This window comes from Schizosaccharomyces japonicus (assembly GCF_000149845.2).
Source record: "Schizosaccharomyces japonicus yFS275 unplaced genomic scaffold supercont5.1, whole genome shotgun sequence".
Taxonomy (NCBI): domain Eukaryota; kingdom Fungi; phylum Ascomycota; class Schizosaccharomycetes; order Schizosaccharomycetales; family Schizosaccharomycetaceae; genus Schizosaccharomyces; species Schizosaccharomyces japonicus.
The window spans coordinates 3,224,645-3,241,904 of NW_011627860.1; the positions used below are offsets into that span (position 1 = coordinate 3,224,645).

General features: G+C 41.8%; 8 protein-coding genes and 2 non-coding genes across 10 annotated transcripts; 4 read left to right on the forward strand and 6 right to left on the reverse strand.

Annotated features, from left to right (window-relative positions):
- The first annotated feature begins 41 nt into the window (after window positions 1-41).
- On the forward strand, window positions 42-3,998 carry SJAG_00500 (DNA repair protein RAD16). The gene is made up of 2 exons (XM_002171741.2): window positions 42-2,659; window positions 2,724-3,998. Exons 1-2 carry the CDS (start codon window positions 846-848, stop codon window positions 3,595-3,597), a joined length of 2,688 nt encoding a protein of 895 aa, XP_002171777.1. The 5' UTR covers window positions 42-845; the 3' UTR covers window positions 3,598-3,998.
- A 1,191-nt stretch (window positions 3,999-5,189) lies between these two features.
- On the forward strand, window positions 5,190-5,292 carry SJAG_16070. Its single transcript has one exon. It is a non-coding gene; the product is annotated as a tRNA-Leu (tRNA).
- Window positions 5,293-6,530: 1,238 nt separating this feature from the next.
- On the reverse strand, window positions 6,531-6,623 carry SJAG_16071. The gene has a single exon. It is a non-coding gene; the product is annotated as a tRNA-Ser (tRNA).
- An 84-nt stretch (window positions 6,624-6,707) lies between these two features.
- On the forward strand, window positions 6,708-9,454 carry SJAG_00499 (actin binding methyltransferase). The gene is made up of 4 exons (XM_002171740.2): window positions 6,708-7,883; window positions 7,957-8,621; window positions 8,695-8,755; window positions 8,803-9,454. The coding sequence occupies exons 1-4, from the start codon at window positions 7,774-7,776 to the stop codon at window positions 8,882-8,884; spliced, it is 918 nt and encodes a 305-aa protein (XP_002171776.2). The 5' UTR covers window positions 6,708-7,773; the 3' UTR covers window positions 8,885-9,454.
- Window positions 8,914-9,297, reverse strand: SJAG_05188 (hypothetical protein; the record flags this gene model as incomplete). Its single annotated transcript, XM_002171739.1, has 1 exon — window positions 8,914-9,297. One exon carries the CDS (start codon window positions 9,295-9,297, stop codon window positions 8,914-8,916), a length of 384 nt encoding a protein of 127 aa, XP_002171775.1.
- Window positions 9,455-9,590: 136 nt separating the features above from the next.
- SJAG_00498 (zinc finger protein Sap62) lies at window positions 9,591-10,450 on the reverse strand (the record flags this gene model as incomplete). Its single annotated transcript, XM_002171738.2, has 3 exons — window positions 10,260-10,450; window positions 9,754-10,198; window positions 9,591-9,676 (listed from the first exon to the last, which is right to left on the reverse strand). Exons 1-3 carry the CDS (start codon window positions 10,383-10,385, stop codon window positions 9,591-9,593), a joined length of 657 nt encoding a protein of 218 aa, XP_002171774.2. The 5' UTR covers window positions 10,386-10,450.
- Window positions 10,451-10,584: 134 nt separating this feature from the next.
- SJAG_00496 (atypical/ABC1/ABC1-C protein kinase) lies at window positions 10,585-13,387 on the reverse strand. The gene has a single exon (XM_002171736.2). It carries the CDS (start codon window positions 13,044-13,046, stop codon window positions 11,142-11,144), a length of 1,905 nt encoding a protein of 634 aa, XP_002171772.1. The 5' UTR covers window positions 13,047-13,387; the 3' UTR covers window positions 10,585-11,141.
- Window positions 10,703-11,005, forward strand: SJAG_00497 (mitochondrial 54S ribosome protein domain-containing protein; the record flags this gene model as incomplete). Its single annotated transcript, XM_002171737.1, has 1 exon — window positions 10,703-11,005. One exon carries the CDS (start codon window positions 10,703-10,705, stop codon window positions 11,003-11,005), a length of 303 nt encoding a protein of 100 aa, XP_002171773.1.
- Window positions 13,325-15,136, reverse strand: SJAG_00495 (ornithine aminotransferase). Its single transcript, XM_002171735.2, has one exon. It carries the CDS (start codon window positions 14,903-14,905, stop codon window positions 13,598-13,600), a length of 1,308 nt encoding a protein of 435 aa, XP_002171771.1. The 5' UTR covers window positions 14,906-15,136; the 3' UTR covers window positions 13,325-13,597.
- An 827-nt stretch (window positions 15,137-15,963) lies between these two features.
- Window positions 15,964-17,105, reverse strand: SJAG_00493 (fumarylacetoacetate hydrolase). Its single transcript, XM_002171734.2, has 2 exons — window positions 16,700-17,105; window positions 15,964-16,653 (listed from the first exon to the last, which is right to left on the reverse strand). The coding sequence occupies exons 1-2, from the start codon at window positions 16,750-16,752 to the stop codon at window positions 16,038-16,040; spliced, it is 669 nt and encodes a 222-aa protein (XP_002171770.1). The 5' UTR covers window positions 16,753-17,105; the 3' UTR covers window positions 15,964-16,037.
- Window positions 17,106-17,260: the final 155 nt, after the last annotated feature.

Consider the following 17,260-nt stretch of genomic DNA (forward strand, 5'->3'; position numbering starts at 1 on the left):
TTCCGTAACGTAATTGTATTTTTTGTAATTTTTTTTTTTTTTTTTTTATTTTTTGTTATTATGTTTTACAAATCAAAGTCTAAAATTGTTCATTAATTTAGATACCCAAGTTCCTTCCTAGACTGAAGAAGCATACTTCTTCATGTTGTAGGGATTGAAAGCTTGTGGGTCGGATGGCCTGAATCAACATCAATTTCAATTACAATTTCAACTACGAATCTCACAAAGTTTTTGGATTGACAAATTTCACAATATCAGTAGAGGACTACAACAATATGATCAAAGTTCAAATTGTGTGAATCGTGCCTTACAACGGACATGTATATTGTTTTCTGTATTACAATTCCAATACTAAAAGTTCCGTTGAAGAAACACATGTACATGGCATTATCAGTATAAACCGGCATGTAAGCGCACCGTACACCTCAATTAAAGTACCCACCTCATACTTAAAGATCACATGCCAGGAACATTAGTGCGCTTCCACTAAACTTGTTGTAAGCTTTCTCCATATGATAATAGTTTTCATTGTATCAAGTAAACAGCACTCTCTATGAATATAAGGAAGAGATAATTCATGAAATACACACATTCCTTAAGTTCAATATTTTGACAACACTCATTCCATTGTCTTTCCTATTGCGACTCAAAAACGTAATAATCAAGTTACAAGTACTACTGGTACTCTCAAGAACAAACGCAACAGAACCTATGCAACATGTAGTAGCACAATTTTTGCGCGAGTATTTAAAACACCGAAACGCTAAAAACTAAGTGCCTTTTCGGCGAATTACTGTTTTCGCTTGAAGCAAGATGCCGCTCTCTGTAACCATCATCCTGTGTCAATGAGAACATTAGAATCTAAAAAGGCCAGTCGTCCTAAAAGTTTAAAACGTAATCGTCGTTCTCTCAAAAAAAATCCACAGACTCTCGAGATTCCTGTTTTACGTAACAAAATAGCTACTGAAAGCACGTCTCAGGATGACTCTTCCCTCCAGGTTGTAGATGGAAGTATTTCAGACGCTGAACGAAGAAAAAAAGACGTTGCTGCGAGCTTCGTCACTAAAAACAAAGTGTCTGATACAAATGTTGTGTCCAGATCACAGCGCGGTCGGGTACAGAAATGTGAATATCATTCTACGTCTTCTACGGATCAGCATCCTATTGGTTCATCATCAACCGTGCATGAGAAATCCATATTCAAAGAACGAACGGACGATACCGCTCAACCCATAGCACTTGCTAAACAAGGTAAAGATGGAATCTCTAATTCAGACAATGAAGACGCATACTCTCTTCAACAAGAGCTAGGAAAAGAAGAAATCCACCAGACACAGGATTCAGAAGAAAAAATAAAAGGTAGAGATGATCAGAACACTGCTGTATACAATGACCACGGGCATAACGATGCAGTCTCCGTGAGTCGCACTACGGCTATCTTGCCTCTACAATCAACGGTTTCTTCTGACGATGATGTGCCCTTGGCCAGCTTAATAGCACTTAAAAGGCAGAAGCGCAAGAATTCTGCTCGGGACTCTTCAATCAAGAAAAAGCCGGCTAGAACGCCGCAAATGAAGGAATTTCCTTACTATGAGAGGGCGATACGTCGTCTGGAATTTCAACATCCTGAACTTGCAACTTTATGGGACCGTCTTGACGCTGAAACTACTGTTGAACTAGAATGTGCCGAGCAACCTAAAAGTCTAAAACTTCAATTAATGCCATTTCAACTGCAAGGCCTTAATTGGTTAAAGCGACAGGAAAGCTCTTCTTATCGTGGAGGTATACTGGCTGACGAGATGGGTATGGGAAAAACTATCCAGACTATTGCCTTGCTACTGTCGGAACCTAGAGGAAAGCCAACCCTTATTGTGGCTCCTGTTGTTGCATTACTACAATGGAAGTCAGAAATTGAATTGCATTCTGACCACTCGCTTCAAGTGTATACATATCATGGCGCATCCCGCACAGCCAATGCTAAAGAATTGTGTGAATGTGATGTGGTACTGACAAGCTACAACATGGTGGAAACCGTGTATCGTAAAGAGCATAAGGGTTTCCGCTCCAAGTCTGGTGTTGTAAAAGAAAAATCGGTGCTTCACTCAATTAACTTTTATCGAATTGTATTAGATGAAGCACACAAAATTAAATCTCATTCAAACACCACGACAGCCATATACGAGTTGCAGTCAGATCGAAAACTATGTTTGACTGGTACACCATTACAAAACCGCATTGGTGAAATATTTTCATTACTTAAATTCTTGAAGGCAGATCCTTTTGTGTATTGTTTCTGCGCGTGTTGCAGCTGCAAGACACTTACTAACCCGAGAACATTGATGTGCAACAGTTGTAAACACAGTTGCAAACAGCATTCATGCTTTTTCAATGTGGCATTGCTAAAACCCATTAATGATTTTGGGAACGATTGGCGAGGTCAAGCCGCGTTTGCGAAAGTGCATATATTACTTCGACGAATTATGCTGCGACGAACCAAGTTGGAAAATGCCGATGATATAGGCCTTCCTCCTCGCGTTGTCAGAGTACGGCGAGACTTGTTTAGCAAGGAAGAGGAGGATTTGTATCATTCATTATTTATTGAATCAAAACGCAAATTCGATACCTATGTTGAAGAAGGCGTTGTTTTAAACAATTACATGTACGTTATGATTAGCGCACAAAAACTTGCTCTTTGTATTTTCGAAATATTAATCCTTATACAGCAACATTTTCCAATTGATTACGCGAATGCGCCAGATGGCTGATCACCCTGATCTCGTTTTAGCAAACAAGAATAAGACGATAGATGTTAAAACACAGGACAATTTTGTATGTCGCATTTGTGATGAGGTTGCACAAGATGCCATACGATCAAAATGTAAACATATTTTCTGTCGGTTGTGTGTTTCAGAATTTGTTAGCACGGCTGCGGCAGACAATGCGCAGTGTCCATCATGCTTCCTTCCTTTAGACATTGATCTGGATGCTCCTGCATTAGAGGAAATTGGCAAAGAGGAAGCAAGTAAATACAAAACCTCGATTCTTAATCGCATTGACATGAACAATTGGCGATCATCTACAAAAATTGAGGCACTGGTGGAAGAATTGTATATGTTGCGAAGAAAAGATCGCACAACTAAGTCAATTGTATTCTCCCAATTTGCAGCAATGCTTGATCTTGTCAGTTGGCGCTTACGTAAAGCAGGATTCAATTGTGTTAGACTTGAAGGCGGTATGACACCCAAAGCGCGCGATGCTACTATTAAAGCGTTCTGTTCCGATGTCAATATTACTGTCTTTTTGGTTTCGCTTAAGGCAGGTGGCATTGCATTGAATTTGACTGAAGCATCACAGGTGTTTATGTTAGACCCTTGGTGGAATGCATCTACTCAATTGCAAGCCATGGATCGTATTCATCGGATCGGTCAGTGTCGTCCCATTCGTATTACGACACTGTGTATTGAAAATTCCATTGAAAGTAAGATCATTCAACTTCAAGAGAAAAAGGAAAAGCTGGTTAAGGCAACCTTGGATTGCAATACGACGGCGTTTAATCAAATGACTGCCGAAGACATACGGTTTCTTTTCACTTCTTGAGCTGATGATAAATCTCTCGTCTAGCCCGCGGCTAGACTACAATGGATCGTTTTATAACAACTTGTTTCTCTTATTACTCTTTCTTTTTTTTTTCTTCTTATTCTTTTTTGAAATAGATTCCATATTCTTCCTTTTCTTAAATACTCCGCTGGACCCTGTAATTGCTTTCATTGTTTCAAGACGCCTACCAATTCTTATTAAACATTATTTTACATTTTCAGTAAATTTATGATTTTGCGACCTGTCTCTAACAGTTTACAGCGGATTTCCATTTTACCGGGTCTTTTTTCTTTAGCTAATTGCAGTTATAATTATCATGGTATAACTGACCCGCTCTTTTTAATAAATAGCCGAAATCGACTTCTTCTCTATAATATATTTTAACATATTTAAATAGCTAAATTGTAATTGTTACTTTTATTTTTATTTGGAGTATTGTGCACATGTATACTTTACTAACGAGTTTTGAATGACTTTCTTGTTGTATTTAACTATACGTACCTTACGCAATCGATGTATCCACTCGTATTCTTTGAGTCCAATATTGTTGTGTTAAAGAAGAAGCTAAACGCTTCACCCTGTATCAAAATTCTTGTTATTTGAAAACAAAATGCCTACACTTTGTATTGTTTCCAAGGTTAAAGTTATACTTGTCTGTCCAGTATAATTACTTAATCGGCTTCGACTATGCCAGAGTTGTGCACACAATAATTAATTGTATAGTTCGTTATTAACTAAGCTGAAAGTATGAAAATGCGACTTTAACTCAACACGGTTATTAGTAAATAGATTTGACTTGCTTCTCTCAGCGCTAATTGTGGTAAAAAAGGTAAAAATTAGTGCGACAGTCCCAATTAGTTCAACTATCTGGTAGTTTTATTTAATTAACCTTCATAGTGCTGAGCTTGAGCACTTAGTATTTTAGAATAAGGTTTCGGCCAATGTAACTATATTTAATATTTTGCGACAAGTTTACTAGAACAGAAGATAGTGTGCTGAATGCATTCGCAGTGTTCATGAAATTATTACCATTGAAGTTACAAAATTTCATTAATGTTAAAGTTTAAATGTTTATTATTCAGACAAATAGTTGAGACAGACTAGAGCTAATTGTGTTTACAGACTTCAAACTTTCAAATTAATTTGTCCGAGTTATTCTTTTTTGTCCAAAATCACCAAAACTGAAAAGCGACAATCTCGTTGCACTTATACAGAATTTAGATATCGGAAACGCGGAGGTGAATTTAAACGTAATAGCTCCTTTGACGTGAATGTCATGGAGAAAACCGACTTATGTCATCGACTCTGAGTACTTTCGAACTTAAATAGGAAACAATCATTCAACTGATTGGTTTCTTAGATTGAATGCCTAAGCATTTGCTAATATTGAGACAACCCGCTGAACATTACTTAATTCTCTTGACAACTAACTTTCAAAATCTGTTGTGCATAACATAACATATAGGTTTTATTAACCGAAGCTTATTTGGATAGGTTTGAAGAATTAAGTTACTCATTGTTTGAAGCCTATGAACAAGAATCCTCAATCGAATCAAACATATTCGACCTCGAATTCTGACAAAATGTCTTAAGCAGCGATGCCCGAGTGGTCTAAGGGGGCAGATTTAAGTTGGCTGAAAGGTTAATGGAACTCTGCTGTTGATAAACGCGCGAGTTCGAACCTCGCTCGCTGCATTATTATTTCTGTTGTTCATTTTTTGTTGTTAAAGTCATTTGACATTTGTTGGAAATGGATTGAGATCAAGTGAGAACAACTTCAGCAGGAGATCCTTACCAAGAAGGCACAAATAGCATTCTGAATAATTATTTAAGCTCTTATGTCAAATGCTGTGGCTCTAATGCCATTCGTGTGACGAAATCACAATAGTTTTTCTATTCCCATTCCAATATATAAAACTTTTCAGTTGTAGTAACTTTTGGATCAACCACAAACGTTTGGAATGCTTTAAAACGAGTTTGAAAGTTCGTAGAATAATTGGCTTATCATAGTACCATTGAAACTTGTTAGAAACTTAAATTTACAAAGAGGAATTTAGTCTTGTTTAATTGCAACAATGACATCTACGGCTCCCAAACGATACCAAACAGGCTTTCCTCATCCAACTGTTAACAGTAACAAGTGTACTAAGAATCAGTTATCCACGTCCGGTGAATAACGACATCAGAATAACTGCTCAGTATGGAAGGAAAAATTACAATTTAACGACTAACCACTAAGCCGTGGAGAGATTCAAAGAATAGTATTTTTCAATTATACAAATGATTAAGCTGCTTGTTTATTGTCTTCCTTTTTTTGGCACACCACTTTCTACCAGATATTTTTTTCTATTCAATCATAATTTTCTGTAGTGACAGATGTGTTTAGATCAGAAAAATGATCATATTGACTCTTTATATATATGTTAGAATTCAACAAGCAGAGTATTCATTCATATAGACTTTTATTAATCAACGCTCGCTTAAAAGTAAACCTTAATAGGTATTTGCGAAAAGGAAATTAAAAAAAAACCTAAAACATTAAAAAAACGTCCAATGATTAGCGGACATCTGAAATTCATCGAAAATAAAAGTTTAATAATCATTTTTGTCAAAGTTCAATAACTGTATTTCATATTGGCTGGTGTTTTTCTAATGGTCGCTTGTTCGCAGAGCCGAAACCTTACTTGAATTTACGAAAATTGGAATCTTAAACTCTTATAGAAGAATGAAAATAACATAGCAACAACTGGTATACAGAATTATCCGTATAGTAGCTGTAGTTCTTTCTCTAAAATAGTTACACCCATAGCTTCTTATGATATTGATGCACATACAAAATACAAGCCGAAGACCAAGTGTTTTTACTTAAGAAGCAAAATAGACTGTACCCATCAAGAACAAAAAAGCTACGAGACAGGAAATCTCATGTATCTCGTCACCAGCAGGACTTGAACCTGCGCGGGCATAGCCCATTAGATGCCTGAGCGAATTCAAGTCTAACTCCTTAACCGCTCGGACATAGTGACTCTTGTTTTGCTATTGCGGTTCGAGGCCCTAAATATTCAGTTCACTTGAGGATTCCTGTTAATAACTTCTCTCTTTGAACGCGCAATAAATTCTGAAAGTTGCTGTTGAAAGAAACAAGTAGTGTTCAACGGATCATAACCATTGAACCCTTATATTTTTTTTACAACTAATTAATTGATAATATCGTTTGGTTACTGATTCGTATTTGTAATGCTTGTTAACTTCAGAGAAACAAAATCTTATTGTTTTGCAAGATGTACAAATGAAAAGCAATGGCTTGGAATTTCGTCGTAATAGTAACGAATATGAGCAAATGCTTAGGCATTCAATCTAAGAAACCAATCAGTTGAATGATTGTTTCCTATTTAAGTTCGAAAGTACTCGGAGTCAATGACATAAACGTAATGGCTTCGCAACAATTCAAGCTGTAATGGCTTGGCTGAAGCGGATGCCCTTTCGTCAACTGAGGTCTGCTGCATCTGAGAGTTCGAGTCTTGCAATTGATCTTCTAATCCCTCTCTTCCTTCGGAAGGCAGCTTCTGTAAGGACGGAGGGTTAAACACGGAGCCATCGGCGGAGGTTGGTGACAATGCACGTCAACTCCGGGTTAGAGGCAGTGCGATTGCGATGGGATTCACTCTAGCATCGGCCCCCAGGAAGGGGGCCCGCTACAGCACATTTTTGTTCATTCAAAAAATTTTGTTAAGAAATCCAAAAAAGAAACAGGACCAATTACTTCACAGAATGGAGTAAACAAAAGCTGTATAAAATCTAACTTGATTAAGCGCAATGATATTTTACTTTATACATAAGACGAGCCAATCCAAAAGAAAAAAAAATAATAAAAAAAATTGCGAATAACTGATTAATTAGAACCGTTTAAATTCAACACCCGGAAGCTTATAATAATGCCCTTTTAACTGATGAAACAGCTATTATAATTCAATTCTTTTGATTACTGCTTGTAACTATTTAGGATACACGGCGTACGAAAGAAAAGACTCATAAAGTGTATTTCCTTTCTTCGACTGGTTTATTTGCTTTCTTGCATCAAGTAAATTTGAAATCCTCAAACAACACATCTATTTTCGACCAGCTTGAACCTAATTGCAGAGCAAAATTTTTTTCTTCCATCCTCACAAACCGACCATGCCGTCCAAACAAACATCCTCTGTCCGAGAGGCCAGTTTCTCGATTAACGAGCAATTTGGTGGTCGAATTCTGAAAAAAGAGGAGCAGGTTTTTGAGCAAAATGCTTGGTAAGTCAAGGAAAGACGATGCATTTGATGATGCATCGCACATTTTCAAAAGTTTTAACATTTTTCGGTACAGGGATCATGTGGAATGGGACGAAGAACACATAGAATATGCCAAACAATGCATTGAGAAACAAAAACAGAATCCCGTGGCGGAAGTAGAAAAATATATGGAACAGCCTGCCTCGTTTTGGGATAAATTTTATGAACGCAATGAGGGCAACTTCTTTATGAACAGACGTTGGTTGGCTCAAGAGTTTCCAGAAATCATGGAGGCATTGAAAGAGGATGCAGGAGAAAAACGCATTATCGAGGTTGGATGCGGTGCCGGAAATACAATCTGGCCTATTCTCGGAGCAAATAAAAATCCTCAGTTAACAGTATTTGGCGTCGACTACTCCAGCAAGGCTATTGATGTTGTTAAGGAAACACCAGCATTTCAAGAAAGTGACATTGTTCAGGCCTCCGTGTGGGATTTAGCTGGATCTACGTTGCCAGAAAACGTAGAGCCAGAGAGTTGTGACATTGTTATCCTCATTTTTTGCTTTTCTGCCTTGGCTCCGGAGCAATGGGAGCAGAGTATTTCCAACATTACGCGACTTTTGAAACCAGGAGGCCTAGTTCTGTTCCGTGATTATGGTCGTTGGGATATGACACAACTCAGAGCAAAAGGAAATAGACTTCTCGGTGATAATTTTTATATTCGTGGAGACGGTACTCGTGTATACTTTTTTACAAATGGTAAGCTTCACGCTCCTCGCGTGAGCGCGAAAAACTGGTGTGCGGTATTGCGGGTTAACTAACGAATGTACAGAGGAATTAGAAAATGTTTTTGGATCCAACTTTGCCGTTCTGCAAAACGGCGTAGACAAACGGTACGTCAGAAGAATGAACCAGTCAATTTGAAGACTAACCAACTCAGACTCCTCGTGAACCGTAAGAAAAAGGTAAAGATGTACCGCTGTTGGTTACAAGCCAAATTTCAGAAGAAAATTCAATCTTAGATTGCGAAAAATGGCATGTACAAGTTAAATTATTCATCAGTATTTTTGTCATAAGAGTCTTCAATGCAGCCTGAAGAAAGCTCACGCGCCCATTGATTAAGAGTTATTCTAGCTTGTTCTTCCTGCTCTTTTGAAGTAATATTTTTTTGAAAGCGAGCGTTAAACTCGCGTAAAGATGGTGTTCTACAAGCAGCAAGGATAGTGCACCCAATAGAACCAAAAAGAGACGTAGTGAAAAGTGTGGCCAGTGCGAAAACCTTCAAAGAGGTCACAGCAGGATTCATACGAAGATAGAAAGGAACATTGCTCATAAAAAATGACGGTCTCCGACCAAGCATACGAGCAATGCCATAGGCCGACCCAAGCAATACAAACTGGCATGTACCGAAAACGTAGTCAAGTGTCTTTAACATGATTTGAATGTACGGGATGCTCTGTGGGAATGTTTTTGGGTCAGCGTTTTTTTTTTTTTAATAATAGGAATTGTCGTTCAATATTATGCACATGGAACACGTTTTCATCCAGTAAAATCAAAAACTTTCCAGCTCACTTTCAGTGCTAATTTTGAAATGAGATAGCTTATGGGTGTAGTTGATGGTGTAAGTGGTTCAAAATCCAAACAGCCATTTGGCAAAAGTAAGAACAGACATGAAAAGGAGTAAGGGTGTTGTGTACAGAAACACGAGTATATTTTACCAGTATCTGTTTAACGAAAGAAAAGTTGAATTGTGTAGGTAGGAGCGTCCCAATACGTCCAAAACCGTCCTGGCGAGTCATCAATTTCTCGGGCATCTGCGTGGATAGTTGGTTAGCGCTCTTTAAGAACAATATTGTTTTCAGGTAAATCATAAATATGAAGTGTAGCATACCAATTTTAAAAGCAACCGACTCATAAGGTTCAGCCGCTATGACCATATACTGATAATTGCGGTCAGGGACCTCGACTTTTTGTTCGAAAGCACTCATTATACGGTATCGAGGGTTGACATTGGTAGCAATGTCGGGGAATTTGAGCTGGAAACGCAGGCCTAACTGACCAGTCTCCGGATCTCGAATTTTCGTCACTTTGTAACCAGGACGTCCAATTTTGACGATGTTTTTACGGACTTGAATTTGCGACTGTGACACTGCAGCAGGCTGAGCTGCCGTGCTGGCCTGCGCTCCCCGACGCGATTCCATTGCAGCACGGCGTGCTAGGTTAGTCTGATGTTTTTTTCCCTGAGTATGAGCCAAATAAGAGCCATCATTCGCGTGTGTTGTTAAACAAAGTCGGCACTCAAATGTTCCAAGATGGTTTTTCATAAAATAGGGATCCTATACAAGCTCTGCGTCAGCATACCTTATCAAAAATTACAAATGGAACAATAATTCATACTTTGCTTAAGTCAATGGTTTCTAAAGCCAATTGTCGCAGACGTTCACGTCTTGCAGCATTTGTTTCTTGATACCCAGCGACACCACCGCCTCCAAAGCGCACACCTGCGCGATTTTGATAGTCCATTTTTGTAATAATGTAACAATTGTTGTATTCACGAGCAAATACGCGTGGATGGGAGAGGACACCTACTGACGCGTGGTAATCTCTGTGAAAACCTAATTTGCGAAAAAGTGCGTAGCCAGTGCGATGTCTCCCCCCTCGACAAAACTCACCACCAATTTTCGATCCAAGAAGGCAATCAATAGTTAAAGGCAGTTTCTTTCACTGTTCCTGGGCGTCTCGTTATAAAAAAAGGCTTTAGAAAAGCATTATTATATTCACCTGAAATATTAAAAGATCTGACTGTCACCGCTATTTTAGTCTACAAGGTTTGAATTAGAATGAATGTTCTGCAAAGTAGCTTTCGTCTCATCGGGCTTTCCAATATTCAGAAATGTGTTTCCGGTAAAATGATTTCGTCTTTTTTTTCAAAAGCATCACCATTTAGTCAAACGCAACAGACCCCGTCAGTCAGTCCTTTCGGTTGGTCGCAACAGCGTTGGAAGTCTTATGGAATGGAATATCAACCCTCCAACATACGAAGAAAACGTAAACACGGATTCTTGTCTCGAATTCGAACACATTTGGGACGACGGATACTGAATAGAAGAAAAAGAAAGGGCCGACGTTATCTTAGTCATTAATGAAAAAGAACGAACAAATAAATGAACAAATGAACGGAGAAAAAGCCACGAAGCAATGAATTAAACTTAGAATTAATCGATACCGTTGAATCTATTTTATAGAGGGATAGCCAATATCAGAACCACCAATGATGCTTTATACGCTTGGTGAGATCATATCGGCCTTTACCCAGTTTTCAACAGTCTGTTTTGATGTTGACAATAGTACAAAGTCACGAAGCTCAAGAGCCAACCAGAAAAACAACGTTACGTACCACGAATTATTGGTGCTAAAGTTTGTTGCGCCTTTCACGGAAGCATATCGCAAATAAGGAGTTGCATTGCTCATAAGATCCAAATCAGGATCCAGAATCCGACCGATTCCGGAAACAAGAAGAATAGACAAGACAACATTGGCAAAGTTTGGATCCACACGAACATGATGTTCACGAGTCATTGTCATAACCTCTTGCAATATAGAACCCAGCTGAACCTTCTGCAAAGAGAATGTTTGGCGACTCACTCGGATCAACAAGTTTTCCATTTTTAATGCAAACACGTGTGTATTAATCGCCCGTTCAGGTTGTCGGCTTCTCTCAACCATCAATCGGCCAGCCTGATATCCATCGAGGTTTAGCACAGTCTTGAACAAATCGAGAAAGTTTCTCCTGTCCTCATCCCCCAGTCGGACAACGAGCCCAGCGTCGAGGAAAACCATTCTGGGACGATAGCCTTTGTCGTACAGCATTTGCATAGTTTCGTGCCACTCCTCTGGTGAGCAATTCTCTTTGAGTTTAGATGTATCATACATGCTTACACGTTTCCGTCTGCCACGCTTTACCAACTGAACAAGAATATTGCCGGGGTGAAGGTCAGCATGGAAAAAGTTGTCACGAATGAGCATTTGGAAAAGTGCATCTTCACCAATACATGCAAGGGTATGGTCGAATGGGCCCCCGGGCGCTTGTAGAAACCTGTTCAAATGTATTCCCTCTGCATAGCTTTCAACAAGAACCGTTTTTGTTGTCAGTTCTTTGACAACAGTCGGGAATAGCACGTAGTTCCTATCATTAAAGTTGTGTTGAAAGCGGATGAGATTGTTTGCTTCACAACGCAAGTCCGTTTGCTTTCGCAGCATTGTTGCAAACTCATCCACCTCTTGCGGGAGTGACAACCATTTCATAGTTGGGACCAGATTTATCAAGGATGCCAGTGCGCGCAGGAAGAATAAGTCAATGTGCATTTGTTCCTCCACTCCTGGATGCACAATTTTTAGAACGACCCATGGAGAGCCCTTTTTTGGAGCATACTGAGGCGAAAGTTTCGCTCGGTACACTTGTGCAATGGAGCCTACGCCGATGGGTTTGTTTTCAAACACCTCAAATAATTCTTGAAGTCGTGAGGCGCCGAAAGATGACAATAGTACAGATTCCGTATGCGGAAAGCCATGCGGTCTCCCTTGCGAATGCAGTTTGCAAAGTGCCCTACACAGAATCGGTGGCAGCATATCCGTACGCAATGCTGCCCATTGTCCCAATTTAATAAACGTTGCGCCCGAACGCTCCATCTGTCTCACAAGCAAATGCAGCCAGACATACACACCGCGTCCGAATATCCACGAACCTGGAAGTCTTTTACCCAGAAAAATGATTGGCAAGCATAAGCCTACCGGCATGAAAAGGAAAAGGACCTTACAAAGTCTCCCAATTATCATGCACACTCTGACAACAAGAGGTCTCTTGCCAAAGTTGTCAACAACTGTCGCCTCTGGATAATGATCAAGGACAGCATTTTCGTATGCACGAGAAGCCCTTGCGCGTGCCCTGGATGTTAGGAAAGCCAGACCTGCTCCTCCGGTCACGAATGACAATCCTGTGACCCATCTTCGGAACGACCGTTCTGATTCAGTGCTGTCTGAAGAAGTTTGCCATTTTCCTCGGACCTGGATTAGTGAACGAGGTGCACGACGACCATAAGCAACGGCTGCAATTGTGAAACGTGGGACGTATCCTTGTTTCCAACAACACCATGGTGGTCTACATAATTGTTTTAATAAATTCATAGAAGCCACCCGGAACCGCGTAGGGTTGGTGTTTTGCGAGGATTTGTTTCCTTATTGAGAAAGAAAAAAAAAAATGGAAAATGGAAAATGGAATAGAGGCGGAGACAAGTGTTACAGCGAAAAAGAGCCGGATTTCTTCTCGAGTTTCATCCAGAAACGGAAAGGAGCGATTCAGTACTGAATAAAGGAAGACACTATGGGTAAACGAAGATAAACCACCCTTTCCTTTCCTTCAGAGGTTAATTGATCTTCGCCGCTAGTTCAGCAAGGGCCTGTTTTAGGCATTCTTGTTTGTTCACTTCCTCTCATTTAACCAAGTTCATTACTCGAGCAAATTTCAGTTTTGAAAACGCGTTTTAATACTTCAAGTCCCACTTCACCTTACGTGTTTCTGTTTCTCCAAAATCCATATATATATTTTTTTGAAAGCAACCGCAAAATTAACCAACGTATTTCCTAAAAATTAAATCCCAATTAAGAGACGACAACGGAGTCAATTATGCAGGATTGCCGCACAGCTGCACCAAAGAATGTCTGTTCGGTTAAACAGTTTAGTGAGCAGCGGACTCCTGGAAGGGGGTCATGTCGATGGTGGGGAGGTCAATAAGAGCTTGCTTAATGACTTCAACACCCTTCATCAAGTCCTCCTCAGAGATGACAAGAGGGGGAGTGAGACGGATAATGTTACCGTGAGTGGGCTTGGCCAAGATACCGCGGCTGCGCATGATCAAACACAAGTCCCAGGCGGAACGGCCGTTGGTTTGAGCCTCGTCGATGACAACGGCGTTCAAAAGACCCTTACCACGGACGAGTTGCAAGTAGGGGACGTCAATGGCGCGGAGGGCGGCACGGAACTTTTCACCGAGAACGGCGGCACGCTCAACGAGACCCTCCTCCTTGACGACTTGGAGGGCGGCGATGGAGACGGCGCAACCAAGAGGGTTGCCACCATAGGTAGAACCGTGAGTACCGGGCTCGAAGTTGAGCATGATCTCGCGGGAGGAAAGGACGCAACTGACGGGATAAGCACCGCCGGAGATGGCCTTGCCGAGGATGACAACGTCGGGCTTGACGTTGGAGTGCTCAATGCAGAGCATCTTACCGGTACGGGCGACACCGGTTTGGACCTCGTCGGCGATGAAGAGGACGTTGTGGGCCTTGCAAAGCTCGTAAGCCTTGGTCAAGTAGTCGTCGTCGGGGACGACGACACCGGCCTCACCCTGGATGGGCTCGACCAAGAAACCGGCGACACGGGGACCGTACTTGTCGAGGAAGTACTTGAGGTCGTCGAGGTTGTTGTAGTGCAAGACACGATTGGTCTCGGGGCAGATGGGGCCAACACCGGGCAAGTAAGGGCCGTAGTAGTCACGAGCATCAGGGTCAGTAGACATGGAAATGATACCCAACGTACGGCCGTGGAAGTTGTTGGCACAAGACAAGATCATGGCATCGCCTTGAGGAATGCCCTTGGCGCGGTAGCCCCACAGACGAGCAAGCTTGCAGGCGGTCTCGACGGCCTCAGCACCGGTGTTCATGGGGAGAACCATCTCGTAGCCAAAGTACTCGGTGATGAACTTGGCGAAGGGACCGAAGACATTGTTGTAGAAGGCACGGGAGCTCAAAGTAAGCTTCTGGGCTTGGTCACAAAGGGCCTTGATGATCTTGGGGTGGCAATGGCCTTGGTTGACTGCAGAGTAGGCAGACAAGAAGTCGAGGTACTCGCGTCCTTCAGGGTCCCAGACCTTGGCACCCTCAGCCTTGGCGAAGCAGACGGGGAGAGGGTGGTAGTTGTGAGCAGAGTACTTTTCCTCGAGGACGGCGATCTCCTCGGAAGTGTAGGTGTGTGCAGACTCAGACATTATGTAGAGAAGTTGTTATATGAGAGAGAAAGAGAGAGAGAAGGGTGTTGTAACGGAAATAAGACAGAGAGGTGGATGGACTCTAGAAGGAACAAAAAGGTGCTTACCGGTGGGATGTATCTATGAAGGGGACGTTTTCACCGCAGAGCGTGCTGAAACTGGGAGCAGAGTATCGGTTTTTATAGCTGGCGTTGTGGTGATGGCGGGTACTACGGTAATGGCGAAGGGTAAGATCGTAAGGCTGTTAGGAGACGAAAATAGAAACGCGTGGTCGAGCGAGTCGCGTCTTAATGGATATGGGGAATGACGTAACGCGTTCTATTCATGGACGCGAATGCGATTGGGTCTTAATTTGGAAGCGAAAAGCCTGCGCCGCTGATGGGGGTGGTGATGGGTGGGATGCGGTCGGGTGGGGGTGCAGCAGCAGAGGTAGTATAGGAAGAAGGAAGGAAACAGAGCTGCCTAGTAGCGGCGGCAACGACGTAGCAAACAGCGCTAATGGCGACGTAACGCACCGTTTCATTGACGCCATTTGGACCGACTTGCTTCTGGTGCTGAATGGCAGCAACCCCCACATGTCACAAATACTCCTGTAATAGCAATTGTCTCTATTTTTACTGAACGTGTTTCTAAGGATAAGCCATCTCCCATGCCCTCACCAGGCTCTATCTACTGTGTCGCTCGTCGTAAGCGCTTGCACATTCTCCGAGGCAGCGTCCGTCTACGAGGTTCCATAAATAGCCACCGACGCGAACTTTTCGCAAGCAACGAATTTGGCGCTGCGGATTGCACGCAAGTTGCCGTACCGGAATGCTTTCAATGAATTCCCGTGACCCATTGTGTGCTCTTTCAGCCGTAATCAACCGCGTTGGGCGCTTTGCATCCATTGTCTTGCATCGTCCAATGCCCCTCTGCGGCTATTTATAGGCGTCACTTGTCGCTGCTATATTTGGTGGCGTGGGGGCAGTGGGGGTTAGTGGGCTAGAGAGGAGAGTAGGTAGTAGTAGTAAGTACTGGGTGAGTAAGTAGCTAAGTAGTAGGTAAGTACTAGGTAAGTAGGAGGCAGCAGTAAATATTGACAGGCTATGAAACAAAAGAATGGTGCATGTAACAGGACGGGATCTTCTTTCCATCACCGCGCAACGGCGTTGATGGAGAAGCCGCTCTGGGAAATCTCGTTTCCAGAGGCATCACGAAGCTTGGCCTCGAGGACATCGCCGGGTGAGACGGGACCAACGCCTTTGGGTGTGCCTGTCAGGACAAGATCGCCTGGTTCAAGCGACATGGATTCGGTGATGGCACTCAGGATGCGGGGAATGCGGTTCAGCATGAGCGAGGTGTTGTCGTATTGAACGCGTTTTCCATTTTTGAGGAGCTCGAGAATGACGTTGTGTGGGTCGGGGATTGCTGTTTTGGGCAGTATGGGTCCCACAGGCAGGAACGTGTCGTAGCCTTTGGCGATGGTCCAGGGAAGACCTTTCTTTTTGGCTGCGTCCTGAACGTTACGTGCAGTCATGTCAATGGCGACAAAGTATCCGCCGATGGCAGCCATGGCAGTGTCGTCGGGGACGCTCGCGCCAGCCTTCAGCTTGTCTCCCATAATAAGACCCAATTCAACCTCGTAGTGGGCTAAGACTTTGTCGGGAATCTGGATTGAGCCCTTGCCTGGTTCGACAATGCTTGAGGAGGGCTTGAGAAAGTAGAACGGTTCAATGGGCACGGCATTGTTCAGCTCTTTGATGTGAGCACTGATGAACGGTTAGTTGGGCGTGATCCGTTCGCCTGTGCACGTACGCATAGTTTCTGCCAATGCATACGATTTTCTTGGCTTTCGACAGTAGCGACATAATTCCCTGAGCGCGGTGATGAGATATTTGTGTACAAATAGAAACGTTTAAAAATAAATACTATATCGATTTTATTTCTGTTCCTGAGCTACAGATTGTCGGGAAATCTTAAGTTGGATCTTAGGTTGAGATAGAGCTTTTCTGATAACAGTCGACGGCAGATGTTGCAGATAGTATGGATAGCAGTCGGAGGGAAAAGGGCAGCAGGATATTCAGGGAAGAAAAGGGGAAAGCGGCAAAAGGTGCGATTAAATGGATAGAGCTGATGTAGTTTGTCCATTAAAGAATTTTTAGCTATCAGATATTTTTTCTATTTTCGTTGTCTTTGTTTCTGTGGTAAAGCAACATTCATGTACTGTGATCAATAATAATATGTCATTACCACTATTCTTCCTTTTTTCTTTTTTTTTTTATTTTTTTTTTCCATTTAATTTAATTTTTTTTATTATAATTTAATTTATTATCTTTTATTATCTTTTTCCATTTAATTTATTTATTTTTTATTATA